Here is a 20,468-nt window from a genome sequence, read left to right on the forward strand (position 1 = left end):
CCTCTCCGCCCTCCTCAGCGGCAGGTCCCCTATCCCTCTTTCTTGGTCCCCTGCCTGTAGTACAAAAAGCTCACTCTTCTCTACATTAAGCATGTAGCTCGAGAACTCTCCAAACTCCTTCAGAGTCTGCATGACCTCCACCATCCCCTCCATTGGGTCTGCCACGTATAGCAGCAGGACATCCGCATATAGCGATACCCGATGCTCCTCTCCCCCGCGGACTATCCCCCTCCATTTCCTAGACTCCCTAAGTGATATGGCCAAGGGTTCGATCGCCAATGCAAACAACAGGAGGGACAGGGGGCACCCCCGCCTCGTCACTCGGTACAGCCGAAAGTACTCCGACCTCCGCCGGTTCGTCACTACACTCGCCACCGGGGCGCTGTAAAGGAGCAGAACCCATCTAATAAACCCTCCCCCGAACCCAAACCTGCGCAATACCTCCCAGAGGTACTCCCACTCTACTCGGTCAAAGGCTTTTTCCGCGACCATAGCTGCCACTATCTCCGCCTCTCCCTCCTCCGATGTCATCATTATCACGTTTAAGAGCCGCCGCACATTGGTATTTAACTGCCTGCCCTTTACGAATCCCGTTTGGTCCTCGTGAATCACCCCCGGGACACAGTCCTCAATCCTAGTGGCCAGTACTTTCGCCAATAGCTTAGCATCCACATTAAGGAGCGATCGGCCTGTACGATCCACATTGCAGTGGATCCTTGTCTCGCTTTAGAATCAAGGAGATTGTCGCCTCTGACATTGTCTGGGGCAGGGTTCCCTCCTCTCTTGCCTCATTGAAGGTCCTCACTAGTAGCGGGGCCAGCAGGTCCACATATTTTCTATAGAACTCCACGGGGAACCCGTCCGGCCCCGGGGCCTTCCCCGCCTGCATGCTCCCCAAACCCTTACTCAACTCCTCCAACCCAATTGGTGCCCCCAAACCAACCGCCTCCTGCTCCTCCACCCTCGGGAACCCCAGCTGGTCCAGGAATCGCCTCATCCCCCCCTGGGGGCTGGGATCTGTACAGCTCTTCATAGAAGGCCTTGAATACCTTATTTATTTTCGTTGCACTTCGAACAGTGGCTCCCCTTCCATCTTTGATTCCCCCTATTTCCCTCGCTACCGCCCTCTTACGGAGCTGGTGCGCCAGCATCCGACTAGCCTTTTCCCCGTACTCGTAGGTCGCCCCTTGCGCCTTCCTCCACTGTGCCTCCGCCTTGCCCGTGGTCAGCAGGTCAAACTCCGTCTGGAGCCGTCGCATTTGCCCAAGTAATCTTTCCTCCGGGGCCTCTGCGTATCTCCTGTCCACTCGCAAGATCTCCCCCACTAACCTCTCCCTTTCCATTCCCTCTATCTTCTCCCTATGAGCCCTGATGGAGATCAGCTCTCCCCTGATCACCACCTTCAATGCCTCCCATACCACCCCCACTCGCACCTCCCCGTTGTCGTTGGCCTCCAAGTACCTTTCAATACACCCCCTCACCTTCCCACACACCACCGCATCCGCCAGCAGTTCCACATCCAGCCGCCACAGCGGGCGTTGGTCCCTCTCCTCTCCCAGCTCCAGTTCCACCCAGTGCAGGGCATGACCCGAAACGGCTATGGCCGAATACTCCGTCCCCTCCACTCTCGGGATGAGCGCCCTGCCCAGAACAAAGAAATCTATCCGGGAGTAAGCCTTATGTACATGGGAGAAAAAAGAAAATTCCCTGGCCTGCGGTCTTGCAAACCTCCATGGGTCCACTCCCCCCATCTGATCCATAAAACCCCTGAGCACCTTGGCCGTCGCCGGTCTCCTTCCCGTCCTTGATCTGGAGCGGTCCAGTGTTGGGTCCAGCACCGTATTGAAGTCCCCTCCCATTATCAGTCCTCCTACCTCCAGGTCCGGAATGCGCCCCAACATGCGCTTCATAAATCCAGCATCATCCCAGTTCGGGGCGTATACATTTACCAACACCACCCACGTCCCTTGCAACCTACCACTCACCATCACATATCTCCCTTCATTATCCGCTACGATAGTCTTGGCCTCAAATGACACATGCTTTCCCACCAGAAATGCCACCCCTCTATTTTTTGCGTCCAATCCCGAGTGAAATACCTGTCCTACCCATCCCTTTCTTAACCTGACTTGGTCCGCCACCTTCAGGTGTGTCTCTTGGAGCATTGCCACGTCTGCCTTCAGTCCCTTCAAGTGCGCGAACACTCGAGCCCGGACTTCACCGGCCCATTCAGGCCCCTCACGTTCCACGTTATCAGCCGGATTGGAGGGACTCTCACCACCCCCCCCCCCCCCCCCCCCCCCCACGCCCCGCCGACTAGCCATCTCCTTTTCTGGGCCAGTCCTTTGTCCGCGCCTCCCTCTCTCCAGTCCCCCAGCCGGGGGATCCCCGTCCCAGCCATCTCTTCTGTGTCCCGTTCTCTTTCGGCCAGTGCAGCAGCAACCCCCCCCCCGCTAGATCCCCGTCTAGCTTTTTTGCTCCCCCCATATCCCTCCCGTAAGTCAGCTGACACCTGCTGATCCCGGCTTCCCCCGCCATCCCTTTGACCCCCCCGTGTGGGAATCTCCCAATCAATGTACGTTCCTTTGTTCCCCTTCCCGCCTTTCTTGCCGCGCGCGGGAAAGAAAACCCCGCGCGTTCCAAAGCCTGCCCCGCCCCCCATGGCGCAGCTCCTGTCGTGGCCTTATCCCTCTCCCCCAGCCCATATAGCATTTCCTGCGCGTGGTTGACCCCCTATGTACAACAACCATCATACTTCAACCCTCAAACACCCCCCTCCCACACAAGCCCTCAATTAGAGTCCAATTTTTCAGCTAGTATAAAGGTCCACGCCTCTTCGGGCGTTTCGAAGTAGTGGTGTTGGCCATTATGTGTAACCCACAGTCGCGCTGGCTGCAACATTCCAAATTTCATTCCTTTCCGATGCAGCACCGCTTTGGCCCGGTTGAAACCCGCTCTCCGCTTAGCGACCTCCGCGCTCCAGTCCGGGTATATTCTGATCTCCGCATTGTCCCACTTGCTGCTCCGTTCCTTCTTGGCCCATTTCAGGATCCCCTCTCTGTCCGTAAACCGGTGAAATCTCACCACCATCGCCCTTGGCAGCTCATTTGCCTTGAGCTTCCTCGCTAGCACTCGGTGCGCCCCATCCAGCTCCAGCAATCCTGGGGGGGCCTCCGCACCCATCAGCGTCCCGATCATTGTGCCCGCATATGCCGCGGCATCGGCCCCCTCCACTCCTTCTGGGAGACCCAGGATCCTCAAATTGTTTCTCCTTGACCTGTTCTCCAGGTCTTCGAGTCTTCCCGCCCACGTCTTGTGCAGCGCCTCGTGCCGCTCCACTCTCTCCGCCAGGCCCACGAGCTCGTCGACGTTCTCACTCACTTTTTCCTGGATCTCCTGGATCTTCACCTCTTGGGCTTTCTGGGTTGCTCCAAGTCTTTCAATCATTGCCAGGATAGGCTCCACCATCTCCTTGCGCAGCTCCTCGAAGCAGCACTTGATGAACTCTTGCATCTCCTCTTTGTCCATGGGCGCCGCCATTTTGCTTTTTTTCCCCTTCTTCTCCCGCTGCTCCAGGGCCGCTTTTTTCGCCGTTTCGCTGCGGGTCCGGTCCATGCAGGTTAGTAGGGGACCTTTCTCCTTCCTTCCCCACGGGTTGGTTTTTTTAAAAAGTGCCGTTGGGGCTCCGTTAGCGGGAGCTGCCGAATCGCGTGGCTTAGCTCCGCATCGCCGCAACCCGGACGGAGTCACAAAAGCTGACATCTCCTTCGCGCTTTCGGATAAAGGTACCTGCCAGTAACCTTTAAGTAAATCCAGTTTGGAAATAAAAGCCGATTGTCCTACTTTCTCAATGCAATCCTCCAAACGTGTAACTGCATTAACCTTACTATTGTCCACACACAACCGTTGGGTACCGTCCGGTTTTGGTACCATCACTATGGGTGAGCTCCATTGGCTGCAACCCCCTTCAATTATGCCATTTTTAAGCATACTCTCAATCTCTTTGTTAACCTGTGCCAATTTTAAAGGGTTAAGTCTTTATGGATGTTGTTTGATTGTAACTGCATTTCCCACATCTACATCATGTAATGCCATTTTAGTACTTCCCAATTTATCTCTAGAAACTTGCCCACGTGATATCAATAACTCTTTCAGGTCAGTTCGTTTTTCCTCTGGAAGGTAACTCAACAATTTATCCCAATTTTTAAGAACATCCTCGTTTTCCAATTTATTTTGAGGTATGTCGAAATCCAAGTCATCTGGATTTGGTTCGTCACTGTGAGTTAGAATCATTAAAACCTCCCCCTTTTTCTCCCCTTCTCTTTCAAAGTACCTTTTAAGCATATTCACATGACACACTCGGTGAGTTTTTCTTCTATCCGGCGTTCTTACCACAGGATTCACCCCACTTAATTTCCTTTCAATCTGATACGGTCCACAAAACCTAGCTTTTAAAGGTTCACCTACCATTGGTAACAATACTAAAACTTTATCTTCACAGGAAAAACTACGAACTTTGGATATCTTGTCCGCTACCCGTTTCATCACATTTTGTGCAACTTTTAAATGTTGTCTAGCCAATTCACCTGCTCTATTTAATCGTTCCCTAAAATTTGACACGTAATCCAATTTTTCCTTAAACAATTTAAGTGGTCCTCTTACCTCATGACAAAAAATTGGTTCAAAAGGACTAAATTTGGTTGACTCATTAGGTGCATCCCTCATTGCAAACAGTACGAATGGAATTCCTTTATCCCAATCCTCTGGATAATCGTGACAATAAGCCCTCAACATTGTCTTTAATGTCTGATGCTACCTTTCCAATGCTCCCTGCGATTCTGGATGGTACGCAGTTGATTTAAATTGTTTTATTCCTAAGTTATCCAAAACTTCTTTGAATAACCTTGAGGTAAAATTTGATCCTTGATCCTATTGTATTTCTGTGCTTAGTCCATAGCTAGTAAAGAATTTAAGTAACTCCTGCACAATCTTTTTAGCTGTAATATTACGTACCGGTATAGCCTCTGGAAACCTAGTAGACACATCCATTATAGTCAAAAGATATTGATTCCCACTTTTTGTTTTAGGAAGCGGTCCTACGCAATCAATTAAGACCCTTGTAAAAGGTTCCTCAAATGCTGGAATGGGTATTAAGGGTGCTGGTTTTATCACTGCTTGAGGTTTCCCTATCACTTGACTTGTGTGACATGATTGACAAAATTTAACTACATCTTTATGTAGTCCAGGCCAATAAAAATATTTCTGGATTTTAGCTTCAGTTTTCCTTATTCCCAAATGAGCTCCCACTGGTACCTCATGTGCAACTCGCAACACCTCCTTTCTATACCCATCGGCAATACAACTTGAAATGAAAATGAAAATCGCTTATTGTCACAAGTAGGCTTCAAATGAAGTTACTGTGAAAGCCCCTAGTTGATGAACTTCTGCCCACTTTTCATCTGCCTGCATATATAAAGGTCTCCATTTTTTCATCAAGACATCACTTTTATGGTATACATTCTGGTATACACTCAGATTCCTCTTCTGTGTATGCTTTCTGATACATCAGAAATGGCAGATGATTATGAATTAATCAAAGCTTGGTTTCCGACATCAGTTTCTACATCGTTCTGTTGTAATTCCGACAATTTTCCTGAACTAAAAATATCCTCCTCATCCTCCACCTGTTCTTGTTCTTTTTCAACCATCTGATCAAAAATCGTTTGATAATTGAACCTCCACTTCATCTTTATCTTCACTCTCTTATTTCTCCTCTTGTCTTAACCTGTGACTTTGCGACTTTGTTACTACACAGTCCGGAAAGATCCCAGGTAATGTTAACTGCAATGTTCTTGCCAAATCTAACAGTCTGCTTCTAGTCTATGTCCGTAAGATACTGCGTGTGACCATCTCCACCCCCAAAAACTTCAGAGTCTCTGAAAGAGCAATTGTCCACAACACACTCCCCACTTAAACTAGAATACCACACCTGAAAAGCAACCACAATATGCTCACTGTCTTTAAGTTCACAAAGCCAATCCAATAGATAGACTTTTATCCGGACAAGCCCCCAATTTGTTATGGGCCAGGGTTTAGAGAACCCCAAAGTGTATCATGGAGTTCACCTGACCCACAACTATCAATAGATTGTGGTATGGGGAGCACACGGTTCTCTCTACAGGTATAGTTCAAACAGAGCTTTACAGTACTTTTAAATTAAAACAATGTTTATTCTATGAACTCAAGTTCACCTTTTTAAAACACACAGTGAACATCTTAGCAACCATCAATTCAAATACAACCCCCAAAGAATACAACTCTGAGTAATCCTTAATAACCTCCCAAACAACATCCAGAAGACAAAAGAAACACCTTTTAACAGAAGCACATTAGGTTTACATTCACTACGGAGAACATTTATAATTCTGAATTCACCAAATGATCAAGAGATAGTCTTTTCATGGCAGAGAGATCAACAGTACAGCTGCTTTGTCTGACTTTAGCTCCAACACTGAAAACAAAACTAAAACACACCCTGCAGCAAACAGCCTAAAACAAAAGTAAAAAGCTTACAGACAGCCCAGCTCCACCCACAGTCTGACATCATTGATAAACACCCATTTCTTAAAGGTACATTTCTTAAACACCTATTTCTTAAAGGTACTCTCACATGATACTATATAAATGACTTGGATGAAGGGGCTGCTGCAAGTGTGGTTGCTCATTTTGCAGATGACACAAAGATAAGTAGGGAAGTAAGTTGTGAGGACATAAAGGGTGCGAATCTGCGACCATGTTGGTCTCTCGCTTGAGCGCAAGGCGGCCAGAGAATCCCAGGAGAGGCTTGCAGCGAGCCTCCCGACAGCCTCCCGGATTCTCCGAAGACTCGCAAGATATCAGATTTGGAAACCCGCCCCAAAATGGGAATGACCGAATAACGCTCGCCGAAGTAGATCATAAACCTACTTACGACCTATCTGCGCGGGGTCCAACGACCTCCTCCGATTCACCGGCCTCCCCCGGGAGGCTGCAGCTGGGCCCTGATCAGTGCTGGTCCACAAAAACATGGACCAGGTGGAACGGCACCCGGGGGGTCTCCTGGGCCTTCGGAGTCCCCTGGTGTTCAGGGTCAGTGCAGGGTTGTTCCCTGGTCCTCCCCCTGGAACTTGGGCACCATGGCCCTGCCCAGCTGGCACCTTGACATTGCAACCCTGGCACTGCCAAGGTACCTGGATGGCACTGCCAGGCCAGGAGCACTGCCTGGGTGCCAGGATGGCAGTGCAAGGGTGCCCGAGTGCCAGGGCGGCACTGCCAAGGGCCGGGGAGCAAGTGGGTCCATGCCCATGAAATGAGGGTGGAGGGGGGATTTGAAGGGTTGGGGAGTGCAGGGCAGGCAGGAGCCTCTGGGAATTTGGGGGGGGGGGGGGGGGGGGGAGGTAATGGGTGTGGGTCCTGGAAGGGAGGGTATGTTGTAAGGGGGCTTGGGGGCGTGAAGAGGAGGGACCCCCAGGGACCCCATAGCAGGGTGTGCTCACTTGGGGGTTTTGGGGTAGTGCCCATGTGTATGGGGGGTGACATTGTCCATGGGTGTGGCTGTCGGGGATCCACGAGCTCACTTAGAGATTGGGGCACCCTTTCAAAATGGCGCCCAATCTCTGAGATCAGCTCCCCAGTGCTAAAACAAATTCTGGGCTGGTTTCTCCGATTTGGAGACTATGGCCCCACACCGGTGTGAAAACTGTGGCCTTTTACACCAGGAAAACGGCCGCCGACTCCCCTTTCTGCTGGGGGCTAGCAGGGAGGCAGTGTCGAGCTCCCAGCTGATATGGCATGCGCATGGCGGGGTCTGCAGCGGCCACACCGTGCAACATGGCGGCGGCCTCTCGCAGACCCAGCCCGCAAAATAGTTCCCCCTCCTTCGGCCGGCTCGCGCGCCCCAGACCGCCCAACTCAGTGCCCCCAGCCCCGACTATGTCCTCCACTACCCGCGGATCGGCCCTCCCCCCAACTGTGGCAGCGCTGGACTGAGTCTGCAGCTGCCACGCTGAGTTCCCAATGGGTGAGACCACATGCAACCCACGCAATGGGGAACTCTGTCGGTCAGGGATGGAGCATCGCCGGGCAGGCCTCAGCCAATGTACGGAGGCCGTGGATATGGCATGCGGCATACTTTCTAGGTACACCGCTTTTCAGGGGGCGGTGCATCGCGAAATTTTGCTGTCGAGGATCGGAGAATCCATCCCCCTAAGTGTGGCCTAAACCAGTGAGAAACTTCCCAGGGCCCACAAAAGGGACTAATTGTCATTGAATTGCGGTGGGGAACTCACCGGCAGAGTGGTAAACTCCCTGAAAAACCCGTCACAAATGAAATTAGAAATTTTTGGGGAGAATTGGGCCCAAAGAGTCTACAAATGATACAAATGGGTTATGTGAATGCACAAAAATTAACAGATGGGGTATAATGTGCGAAAATGTCAACTCATCCACTTTGGCAGGAAGAATTGTAAAGCACGTTACTTAATTTTTGAAAATTCATTTTGGGCCAGCATTTGTAGCCCATCCCTAATTACTCTTGAGAAGGTGGTGGTGAGCTGCCTTCTTGAGCCATGTGGTGTAAGTACACCCACCGTGCTATCCGGGAGAGAGTTCCAGGGTATTGACCCAGCGATACTGAAAGAACACCGATACATTTCCAAGTCAGTTTGGTGAATGATTTGGAGGGAAACCTCGAGGTGGTGGGGTTCCTATGTATCTGCTGCCTTCAAGATGGTAGTGGTCTTGGGTTTGGAGGTTGTTGCCTAAGGAGCCTTGGTGAGTTCCTGCAGTGCATCTTGTAGATGGTACACACTGCTGTTCTTGTGCATCAGTGGTGTAGGGTGTGAATGCTTGTGAAAGGGGTGCCAATCAAGTGGGCTTCTTTGTCCTGGATAGTGTCGAGCTTCTTGAGTGTTGTTGGAGCTGTATTCATTCAGGCAAGTGTGGTGTATCCCATTACACTCCTGACTTGTGCCTTATAGGTGGTGCACAGGCTTTGGGGAATCAAGTGGTGAGTTACTCACCACAGGATTCCTAGCCTCTGACTTGCTCTTGCAGCCACAGTATTTATATGGATAGTCCAGTTCAGTTTCTGATCAATGGTAACCCCCCCAGGATGTTGATAGTGGGGGATTCAGTGACAGTAATGTCATTGAACGTCAAGGGGTGATGGTTTGATCCTCTCTTATTGGAGATGGTCACTTGCCTGGTGCGAATGTTACTTGCCACTTGTGATCCCAAGCCTGGATATTGTCCAGGTCTTGCTACATTTGCACATGGACTGTTTCAGTGTTTAATGGTGCTGAACATTGTGCAATCATCAGCGAACATTCCCGCATCTGACCTTATGTTGAAAGTAAGTTCAATGATGAAGCAGCTGAAGATAGCTGGGCCGAGGACACTACCCTAAGGAACTCCTGCAGTGATGTTCCGGGACTGAGATGACTGACCTCCAACAACAATGGAGAAAGAATGCAAAATGTTGTGGTTCAGGGAGATCTGGCTGTCCTGGTACATGATTCGGAAAAGGTTAGTTTACAGATACAGCAAGTAATTAGGAAGGCAAATGGAATGTTGCTGATCATTGCAAGTGGAATATAAAAGTAGGAAGGTTTTGCCACAATTGCATGTGCCATTGGTGAGAATACATCTGGAGCACTGCACACAATTTTGGTCTCCTTACTTGAGAAAGAATACAACAGCATTAGAAGCAGTTCAGAGAAGACTCACTCGACTGATTCCTGGGACTAAAGTGTTTCCTTATGAAGAAAGGATGGACAGTTTGGGTCGGTTGCTCAGAAGAATGAGAGGTGATCTTCTTAAAAAATACAAGATCCTGAGGGAAATTGACACAGTGGATGCGAAGAGGATGTTTCCATTTGTGGGAGAGGTTAGAACTAGGAGACACAGTTTAAAAATAAGGGGAGAATATTTTTCTGTCAGAGGGTCATTGGTCTGTGGAATTCTCTTCTTGGCTAATTGGATAGATTCTTGATTGATAAAGGGATTCCAGGGATTTGAAGGCTGGAAGAAAGTGGATCAGATCAGACCACAATCAGGTCAGCCACGATCTTATGAAATGGCAGAGCAGGTGCAAACGCTGAATGGCTTGCTCCTGTTCCTATTTCATATGTATTTCTCTAATTGTCCTTGAGGTGGTGATGAGTTGCCTTCTTGAAACATTGAAGTCTCTGTGATGAAGATGCATCATGGTGCTGTTAGGAAGGGGGTTTCAGGATTTTGACTCAGTGGGAATGAAAGAAAGACAATATAATTCAAAGTCAGGATGGTGTGTGACTCAGAGTGGGAATTCACAGGTTGTGCTGTTCCCATGCGGCTGCTACCCTTGCTCTTCTAATTGGTAGAGGTTGCAGGTTTGGAAGGTGCAGTCAAAGATGCCCTGGCAAGTTGCTGCAGTGCATCTTGCAGATGTTATATGTTATTGTGATGAGGTGGAGGGAATGAATGCTTACGGTCAGGATGGGGTGCTGATGAAGCAGACTGATTATGTCATTGTTAAATTAACAGAAAACTATCAATATAAGAATAGTTGGTGGAACAATCTTCTTTTATCTGCAATAATTTAAAGCACACCGTATTCCAACTAGTTATTTTTGTACCTGCTACTAGAGAAGTAAGGACTGCCTTCTTCTTCAAATCTCCTGATGATTGGTTCCTTTAGAACTGCTTCATCTTCTGCAGAGAACTGCAGGAAAAGTAAAGAAGCACTGAAAGTAACAGCATATTACAGGGTGATATTTAATGCAGCACAGTGAAATGTTAATAGCAGTTGTGGGCATCTGATTTCTTATTTCCTTTAATTGATTATGTTCTGATTCAATCCAAGTAAACAGAAATTCCTGACTTCCAGTTTACACACATGACTAAGTCCTGGAAACTCATCAGCAAACCTTTAAGAGGAAAGCAAAATACTGTAGTTGCTGGAAATCTGAAATAAAAACAGAAATTGCCAGAAATACTCAGCAGGTCACACAGTATCTATTGAGCTAGGAACAAAGGTACACTTCATGTTGATGATCTTTCAGGGTACCAGGATGCTAGGAACAGTCCTGAATAAATCAATGTAAATAACTGGGTAGTACCAGGCAAATAATCCATGTTTATGCATTGACAGGTACCAGTGGAACCATCAGCATGGGCTCCCATGGAGCCATTTCTTGCAAACTGTGGTAAGTTCTGGTTCCAGAGTAGATCGGCTCCACAAAACGTGCAGTGCCCCTGCGGTCCTCAATAGGTGAATGCTGAAGATATGGCCCAATGGCTTTGGTTTTCCCAATGTTTTATTGGGGAACTTTCTACACAACCAATATTGGATGTCGGATAAATATTGCACGGCACTTTTTCAAAGAAGAACAAAGAGCTAGTCCGATGACAATCATTTATCCCTCAGCCTACACAATCATAAAATGTGACCTAGTGATACATCTCATTGTGTTTCTTGTATGTTGTTGTGTGTAAATCAAATAGATTACTTCAAAGGTAATTCATTGGCTATGATGTGCTTTGGGATATGCTGGGAATATTAAAGATGCTGTAAAAATGCAGACAATTATTTCTATTATATTGGCTTTTTATGATTGTGAATTGACTGTTTAATCACTCTCAATTCAAAATGAAACTGTATTTCCACTCAGTATTAATGAGGAAAACTGGAGGTGAAGTTACTTTAAACTTCTACCAGGAGTTTACTTCTTTCGCCAAGAGTTTAATTTTTTCTCAAGTAGTGCCTAAACGCTATCAAAAGGCCCCATATCAAACACAAAAACTGTGCTTCAATCGTTTCCAGGTTAAAGACAATTAGTCTACACACATGATACATTTTTTCAGAATAGTTTGAGTATACATATTTGCACATATCCATTAATATCATTCAGAAATCCCACTCAGCCAGGCAGCAAAAATACACAACAGGAAATGAGAAGACAAATACTGTGACAGTGCCAGGTGAATTTATAATAATAGAGCTGTTAGGACAGAGGAGATTTATTATGAACTTTATTAAAATTTGGCAATCAAATATTGATTCTCAGTTTATGCAAAGTAGACACAGAAAATTGGGCCTATTACAGCCAATTATACTTGTGAAACCAGTGCATACATCTTGAAAACAAATTGTTTTTTCATGCATTAGGTTTCTCTTCATATTGGGTTGGCATGCTTACCCAATGCAGTAGTTATTTAAAGAGGTGGATCACCATGTGTAACTTGCCCACTGTTTATACTGCCATTTCTGCCTTCATTATTTCAAACTCAAGCTCACCTGTCCCAGCTCTATATATTTTACCTGGAGGAATCCCACATCACATTGATACCCACCTCTTTTCCTTCCCTTGCCCTTTGGTCCTTTGTAATTGTAGCTAAAACAGTAGCAGCTTGTTCACCCCCCATCACAGAGATGCGTGCATTTGGCCACATGTAAAGGAACCTTGGACTGATGGGAAATACAGAAAATGAAGTTTAATGGAATTTATTAATAAATACAGTAAAGAAATATCTCCCCCTCCCACAAAAACTAAATGAAAGGCAGAATTATTGAATCTAACAGTACTGCAAATTTTGTAAATCAGAGCTCCTCTTTCTAAAAATAAAAAAAATCAGAGATATTCCACAATGCAATGAGCATAAATGTAGCAATCATAAAACGTACAGCAACAAACCTGAACTGCAGGACATTAGTTGCTAGAAAAATCATGAATTAATTGGTTTAACTTTATCATAAAAACTTAAAAGTTTAAGACATGCAAGTTATGTTTCTAAAAATTTGACAATTTTAATTCAATTATATTGTGGACCCCTTGACTATGATGTTCTAGGTTCCACTTCTAAATCGGCTTCATGTACTGGACATCCAGAAGAACTTTTTTTGCTGATCTGATAGATTTTTCCTTTTCTCTTCTACGCAATCTTGAAAATCATTTCAGATTGGAAAACATTCCTACAATTATTTGAAGCGATTTTAAAAATAAATGAAATGTTATTAGTTTTTCTTTTTCATCGCAAATGCAAGCAATCAATAACGGAAATCTGAAACACTTAGAATCCCTACAGTGCAGGATGCCGTTCAGCCCATCAAGTCTGCACTGGCCCTCTGAAAGATCACTCTAGCTACCTAGGCCCACTCCCCCGCCCTCTCCCCGTAACCCCATGCATTGATCCCTGGCCACCAGACATAGCTCCTTACCAGCATCTTCATCTTCGAAACCTCTGGGTGTCCACTATGTAGGTTTTGCAGGATTGACTCTTGACCTGGCAGCGAGACAATCACACAAGCTCCCCACTAAGCTCCTGCTGCTTCATTATGTAGAGCGACAGGGCTGCCAGGGGGTTTCCCTGTAATCTACCATGTAGAATGATGTGGTGAAGTTTCACCAATGTGGGATCTATCTGGGTCCATGTACAAAACTGTGCAGCTGTTCCTAGCAGAGGATCCATGAAGTTCAATGTTGCTACAAGTTTGTCAGTCATTGGTGGAGTAGGGCTCACAGGCAGTGGGAGACGACTGAAGGCGTCAGCATGTGCTATTTGTACCCACAGTCGATGCTGAAACATATACTCGTCCGCCACTAATAACAAGGCCCAGCATTGGATTTGGGCAGAGGTTATGAGTGGAATCCCCTGGTCCTCCTTGAAAAGACCCAACAGAGGGTCTGTGATGATAAGAAAAATGGCACCCATAGAAACATTGATGAAATGTTTTCACTGCATACATCACAGCCAGGTCTTCTTTCTCTATCTGGGCGTAGTGCGCTCTGCATTTGTCAGAGTCCTGGAAGCGTATACTATAGGGCGTTCCACGCCATTATCCCATTGATGGGACAGTACTGCTCCGATGCCGTATATGGAGGCGTCGTACGTGAGGACGACCAACCGCGAGGGATCATAATGGGTCAACAGCTGGGAAGATAACAGCTGTCTCTTCATCCTGGCAAATACCTCCTCTTCTGGAGCTCCCCAAGCCCACTTTTAGTCTTCTTTAATAATGCATGAAGAGGTGCCAGCAGAATGGCCAAGCTCAGGATAAGCTTCCCATAATAGTTCCCAAACCCCAAATATGACCACAATTTTGTTTCCTGGTGTCAGAGTCCCCTTCATGACCTGGACCTTTTCCTCCACTGAGTGCAAGCTATTCTTGTCCATGTGGTAACCCAGGAAAGTGACTGCCCTCGACCGAAAACCTCTCTACAGGTAGGCACCATTGGAGAATCGTCTGAGGACCTCTTCCAGATCGTCTAAGTCCTCCTTCCCGGAGGCCCCCATAATGAGCATGTCATCCAGGTATACTGCCACTTTGGGTAGCCCTGGAGGATGCCTTCCATCACTCTCTTGAATTCTGCACGTGTGGAAAAAACCCCGAAGGGGAGTCAAGTATACTCGTATAGACTACTGTGGGTATTGCTAGTCACCTACTTTTGAAATCTGCGGGGCTCATATTCAGTTTCATGAATAGTAAGCTTACATTAAGACTGCAATGAAGTTACTGTAAAAATCCCTTAGTTGCCACACTACAGCGCCTGTTCGGGTACACCGAGGGAGAATTCAGAATATCCAATTCACCTAACAGCACGTCATTCGGCTAGTTTTGCATACAAATCCTCCACACGCAGCATAGGATATCTATCCAGGTGGGAGGCCCTTTTCACGCTCATTTTATAATCGCAGCATTACCCTCTTAAAGGTTTATTCAAATCACACTGGAGGCACACCATCTAAGATGTGTTTCATAGAAGTGCTGTAAAAAGGCCAAAGCACTGACAGAAAGCCAAGCAATAATCCGGTATTCACAGCACAGAAACAGGTCTATACAGTTTAGATGGTCCCCACGAGCCCCCTTTCACTTCTTCTTTAACCCCATTAACATATTCTTCCATGCCATTTACCCTCATGTGTTTATCTAGCTTTGCTTTAAATATATTTATGCGAGTTGCTTCAACTACTCCTTATGGTATCAAGTTCCACATTCTAAACATTCTCTGGGCCAATCCTCCTTTAGAACAAACGTTGCCTCCGTAAAATCCTCCAAATTCATTGGCAGGATAGGTGTACCAATGTAAGAGTCATCTCCCAGGCCAATATCCCCAGTATCGAGGCACGAGTCACGCTTGACCAGCTGCAACTCCAGTGTAGGCTCCACCAACAACTTTCTTTGAGTGGCCATATTGTTAACCATACACACCAAATGATCCCTTAACATCTCCGAAAAGGATAGACTGAACTCGCAATGCCCAGCCGGTCTTCGGAGTCGAGTTATAAAGTCCGTAACTGATTCCCCTGAAGTCTGTACAGCAGTAGTGAATCGGTATCGTTGCATAATTATAGATGGTTTAAGGTCATAATAATTGGATACCAACTCCACCAGCTCATCAAAGGACTTTGAATCCGAGCAGCAGAATATGTGAGGCTTTTAATTATGCCGAAGGTTAGGGGCCTGCAGATAGTCAGGAGGATTACCTTCTGCCGGTCATCTCCACGGATGCCGTTAGTCTGGAAAAAGCACCTCATTCACTTGGCGTATTGGACCAAATCTTCCAGGCCTGCATCAAAGGTCTCTAACCTTCCAAAGAGCGGCATTTTCAAATTCTATCAAACACGTTGCTGCGTGGCAATATCCCAGTGCAGCTGGGACATCCAGAATCATTATCACTGCTTCCACCTAGTTGGCAGTATAAAGACCCTGGAGGCAGAGTAGTCGAGTAAACGTTAGTTTACTCATGATCAAAGGAAACAGCCACTGAGGCGGCATACACACAGTACAAGTCCCAGTCGGGACTACTAACATGCCAGTCCCTGTCCCGGCTGGCTTTTATACAGGTTAATTATGAGGCATAGCTGGGCGGGCCTTCGCCCGCTAGCAGGGAAGTTTGTATTTCTCGAGTCTCATGGGGAGATTGATTAGGGTATCCCCATGGGCCTCATGGACATTATTACAAAGGTATGTAAAAAGAGATTAGCAAAAGTAAACATGGATCCCGTACAACCAGAGAAAGGGGAAACAGGCATCTATTCATGATTCTGCCACACATCTCTCCTCTAGCTACATTATTTTGTTTACTTGTTGTTTGTCCCTTTGACCTTGCACCGTCAACCCTTTTGACTTTTAAACGCGCCCGTCTTCCACTCGATCAGACATAGCCTTTTGTTCTTTTTCCCCACCTGCATCCAACATCACCTCAACCACCCCTCCATCCCACTCACTTGCTTAAAATCTATTGTCTCTCAAACTTTTCACAGTTCTGATGAAAGGCCATTCCTCTGAAATATTTGTATCTCAATCCACAGATGCTGCCATTGCTGCTGAGTATTTCCAGCATTTCCTATTTTTTTCCCCGTTTTCTAACTGTACCAAACGTAGTATAGAGTAACATATAGTTCAGCTACTTGCCTATATGCTCTTCCACACATTCCATAGTTTCCAGCACCATAGGATCCTCCAACAATTACAGTAATTTTGGGAACATTTGCACATGCAACTGCAGTCACCATTTTGGCTCCATCTTTAGCTATTCCACCAGCTTCATATTCTCTTCCGACCATGAAACCTTATGTTAGGAAGTAACAATTAATTAGGCCACATTTACTCAGTCTTTCGCACTCAAATTCTAAATCTAAAAAACATTCCAAAGCAACTGAAGGAAAATATAACTCTGGATAAAGATACTGAGATGTCTGTCAATACAATTTTTTCTAACATCTCACTTTTTATTTTGCAGTCAGTCTGTTGTAATTATATTCATTTATAAGGTCTGTCCATTAAGATTCAGTCGACATTCACTTTGTTATAGAGTGGATAGGATGTGGTGACATCATTCAGATTAATGCTGCTGTTAAAGTGGCAGGAAAAAGCATTTAATACCCATTAAATGCGCTTACATACTGCTAAAAGTGAAATAATTATTTCGGACTTTTATTTAAAGCCACACATTGCTCCAACAGCATTGAAGTAGCTGTTATTCTAACACAAAAGTGGTGACATATAACATAAGTCAATCTGGACATGCAAAAGATGGAGACAGTTTTCAGTATATGTCAAGCAAATGACTCTAGGGCCTTGTTGATGTCACATGGGCAATGGAAACTTCCACAGGATAGAGCCACATGGAGAAAGAAGTACACACACAATGTGGAAATGGAACTGACAAAATCTGAATACACAAGCACAAATACAAACGTTCACAGTAACAATAAAAAAGGGTAATTTTATCTGACGAAAAAATTGAAAGCTCCAGCTCAGTTACTTCTCACTGACCCTATAGAGAAATTTGCTCAGAAGGACATTCCGAGGTATATCTACAGGTGGTAGCTAATCACTTAAACTTTTAAGAGGTGGTGAAAGGATGCTGAGAAATACACTTTAAAAATAATCATCTAGTTATGAAAACACAAAATAAAATCAATTAAATGAATATTAAATTGCAAAGGCGGAGGAAGATTTTACAATTTTTAGGACGCCCCCTTGGCTCTTTTAATCTTTGGGTCTGTATCTGTCATGATACCATGACCATCAGGTATGGATAGGCATATAGTTCACAATGACCACAACTGAATGAAAAGATAACGCTCTTATTCTGATTTGTTGTTGTGTCCAAAATATGGGCAGAAATTCTCCTCTTCTTTCTCACCTGTTATGTTCTGTAGAAATATGAGGGGGATGTTCCGCTGACAGCACAGCTCAATAAAATGAGTTCCCTGAAAATAAATAAAGAGGTACATTGGTTTGGAGGGTCTTAAGCAAGAAAACAGTAGCAAGGTACATAGCCCTGATAATGAAACACACCGAATAACCCTGATGTCAGACAAGTTTATGTTTAATTTTATTACTGTCAGGAGAAAACAAAGCACAAGCACCTAGAAGAATTCTTCCTGCCAGAATGGACAATTTCACATATTCCCACATAATACTCCGTTTGCCAGATCTTTGTCCACTCACTTAATCGAGCCATATCTTTCTGTAGTGTACTTACGTCTTCATAACATTTTTTCCAGCCTATTTTTGCGTCATAAGAAAATTTATAAGAAACTAGCCTCACAGCTCCAGTGACCCGAGTTCAATTCCAGCCTTGTCAGACTGTGGAGTTTGTGCTTTCTCCCGTGTCTGCATGGGTTTCCTCCGGGTGCTCCGGTTTCCACCCACAGTCCAAGGATGTGCAGGTTAGGTGGATTGGCCATGCTAAATTTACCCTTAGTGTCCAAAAGATTAGGTAGGGTTACTGGGTACGGCGATAGGTTGGAGGCATGGGTTTAAATAGGGTGCTCTTTCCAAGGGCTGGTGCAGACTCGATGGGCTAAATGGCCTCCTTCGGCACTGTAAATTCTATGATTCTAAGAAACTGAGGTTCAGCCTTTGACCTATCAACTGAGAGCCTCCAATGTTCTAGCTGTTGGGTCGCCCACACCTCTGCAGAATACTGAAAACATGCTGGAGCTAGTTAGATTTTTCTGTAAGGGGTGATGTTTATTTTTTATTTTTAGCACTTTCTTCACATCCAGCACAACAGCATTACCCTCTTAAAGGATTTTAAAAATCACACTAGAGTCACATTGTGTAAGATGTATTTCTTGAAGTGCTGTAAAAAGGCCAAAGCACTGACTGAAAGGCAAGAAATGATCCATAGTATTCACAGCACAGAAACAGACCCATAGCAGTCCTTAGTGATTACGAGCCCCCTCCACACTTCTTCTTTAACCCCAATTATCATATTCTTCCATGCCATTTACACTCATGTGTTTATCTAGCTTTGCCTTAAATATATTTATGCTAGTTGCCTTAACTACTCCTTGTAGTATCAAGTTGGGCAGCACGGTAGCATTGTGGATAGCACAATTGCTTCACAGCTCCAGGGTCCCAGATTCGATTCCGGCTTGGGTCACTGTCTGTGCGGAGTCTGCACATCCTCCCCGTGTGTGCGTGGGTTTACTCCGGGTGCTCCGGTTTCCTCCCACAGTCCAAAGATGTGCAGGTTAGGTGGATTGGCAGTGATAAATTGCCCTTAGTGTTCGGTGGGGTTACTGGGTTATGGGGAGTTGTTGACCTTGGGTAGGGTGCTCATTCCAAGAGCCGGTGCAGACTCGATGGGCCGAATGGCCTCCTTCTGCTCTGTAAATTCGATGATAAGTTCCACATTTTAAACATTCTCTGGACAAATCCTCCTTTATAACACTCCTTAAAATCAACCTCTTGACCAAATTTTTGGTAAAATGGCCTAATAGCACCTAATCACCTTATATGGCTTAGTGTCATGCTGCATTTTATAATACTCCTGTGAAGACCTTTGGGACATTTCATTATAGCAAAGGTACTATATAAGTTGTTATTGTTGGAAATAAGTTTTTCTTTAATTCCCTACAGAATTTATTTGTGACTTTGTTATAGTTATGGTCCCTAGTTCTGTCCTCCGTCACATGCTGAAGCATTTTTTGTTACCTATTCGATCAAACTCTTTAGTCTTCTCTTTTCTTTAGCTACACCAAATTTGGTGTCCCATACATTTTGAAATTGTATTTCCAATTCCCAAGTCCAAATCATTTATCTAAATTGTGAACAATCCTTATGGAACACAACTTCACACATTTGAGAGTTTAGAGTTCAATCATCATAGATTATCATAGAATTTACAGTGCAGAAGGAGGCCATTCGGCCCCTCGAGTCTGCACCGGCTCTTGGAAAGAGCACCCTACCCAAGGTCAACACCTCCACCCTATCCCCATAACCCAGTAACCCCACCCAACACTAAGGGCAATTTTGGACACTAAGGGCAATTTATCATGGCCAATCCACCTAACCTGCACATCTTTGGACTGTGGGAGGAAACCGGAGAACCCGGAGGAAACTCACGCACACACGGGTAGGATGTGCAGACTCCGCACAGACAGTGAACCAAGCCGGAATCGAACCTGGGACCCTGGAGCTGTGAAGCAATTGTGCTATCCACAATGCTACCGTGCTGCCCCGGAGAATCCTTATTCTCTGTTTTGTGCTTTGTAGACAGTGCACTATCCATTCTGCTACTTGCCCAGACTACACAAATCTGTCTTTAATCATGAGTCTACCTGGATGCACATTTAAAAAGTCTGCAGAGGACTGCTTGTGAAGGAAACAATTTTAAGATGCTTTTTCAGACCTTTCTAAATTGCATAAAAGGCTATTTAGGCTCTAAACTACTCAATCTACACTGTATGCATATTATTATTATCATTGTGGACAGCTGATACTTTCATCTTTGTTCAAATTTAATGGAACTGCAAACTTCCACTTCGATGAATCGCCCACATTTACTCGGGCAGAAGTGGCAATTTCTGTATAAATGATTGCTGGCGACGGACACTGTGGAAGCTATAAAACACAAAGTGCGGTAGCTGTTGAACACGTTATCTTTATTTAAAATCAAAGCTCAAGGTGCATAAAAGCATCAGCAACA

The 20,468-nt window shown here is 45.7% G+C and overlaps 1 protein-coding gene across 2 annotated transcripts in view; it reads right to left on the minus strand.

Moving 5' to 3' along the window:
• The window catches only part of mccc2 (methylcrotonyl-CoA carboxylase subunit 2), a 187,919-nt gene that overhangs the window by 23,782 nt on the left and 143,669 nt on the right, over positions 1 to 20,468 (minus strand). For both annotated transcript variants that reach the window (XM_072516154.1, XM_072516153.1), the window contains exons 13-16: positions 17,673 to 17,739; positions 16,436 to 16,592; positions 12,373 to 12,487; positions 10,656 to 10,741 (exon numbers count right to left, since the gene is read on the minus strand). In XM_072516154.1, coding sequence (XP_072372255.1) covers positions 10,656 to 10,741; positions 12,373 to 12,487; positions 16,436 to 16,592; positions 17,673 to 17,739 — 425 coding nt within the window. The remainder of the gene's footprint in view (positions 1 to 10,655; positions 10,742 to 12,372; positions 12,488 to 16,435; positions 16,593 to 17,672; positions 17,740 to 20,468) is intronic.

Source organism: Scyliorhinus torazame, chromosome 9 (assembly GCF_047496885.1).
Source record: "Scyliorhinus torazame isolate Kashiwa2021f chromosome 9, sScyTor2.1, whole genome shotgun sequence".
Lineage (NCBI taxonomy): Eukaryota > Metazoa > Chordata > Chondrichthyes > Carcharhiniformes > Scyliorhinidae > Scyliorhinus > Scyliorhinus torazame.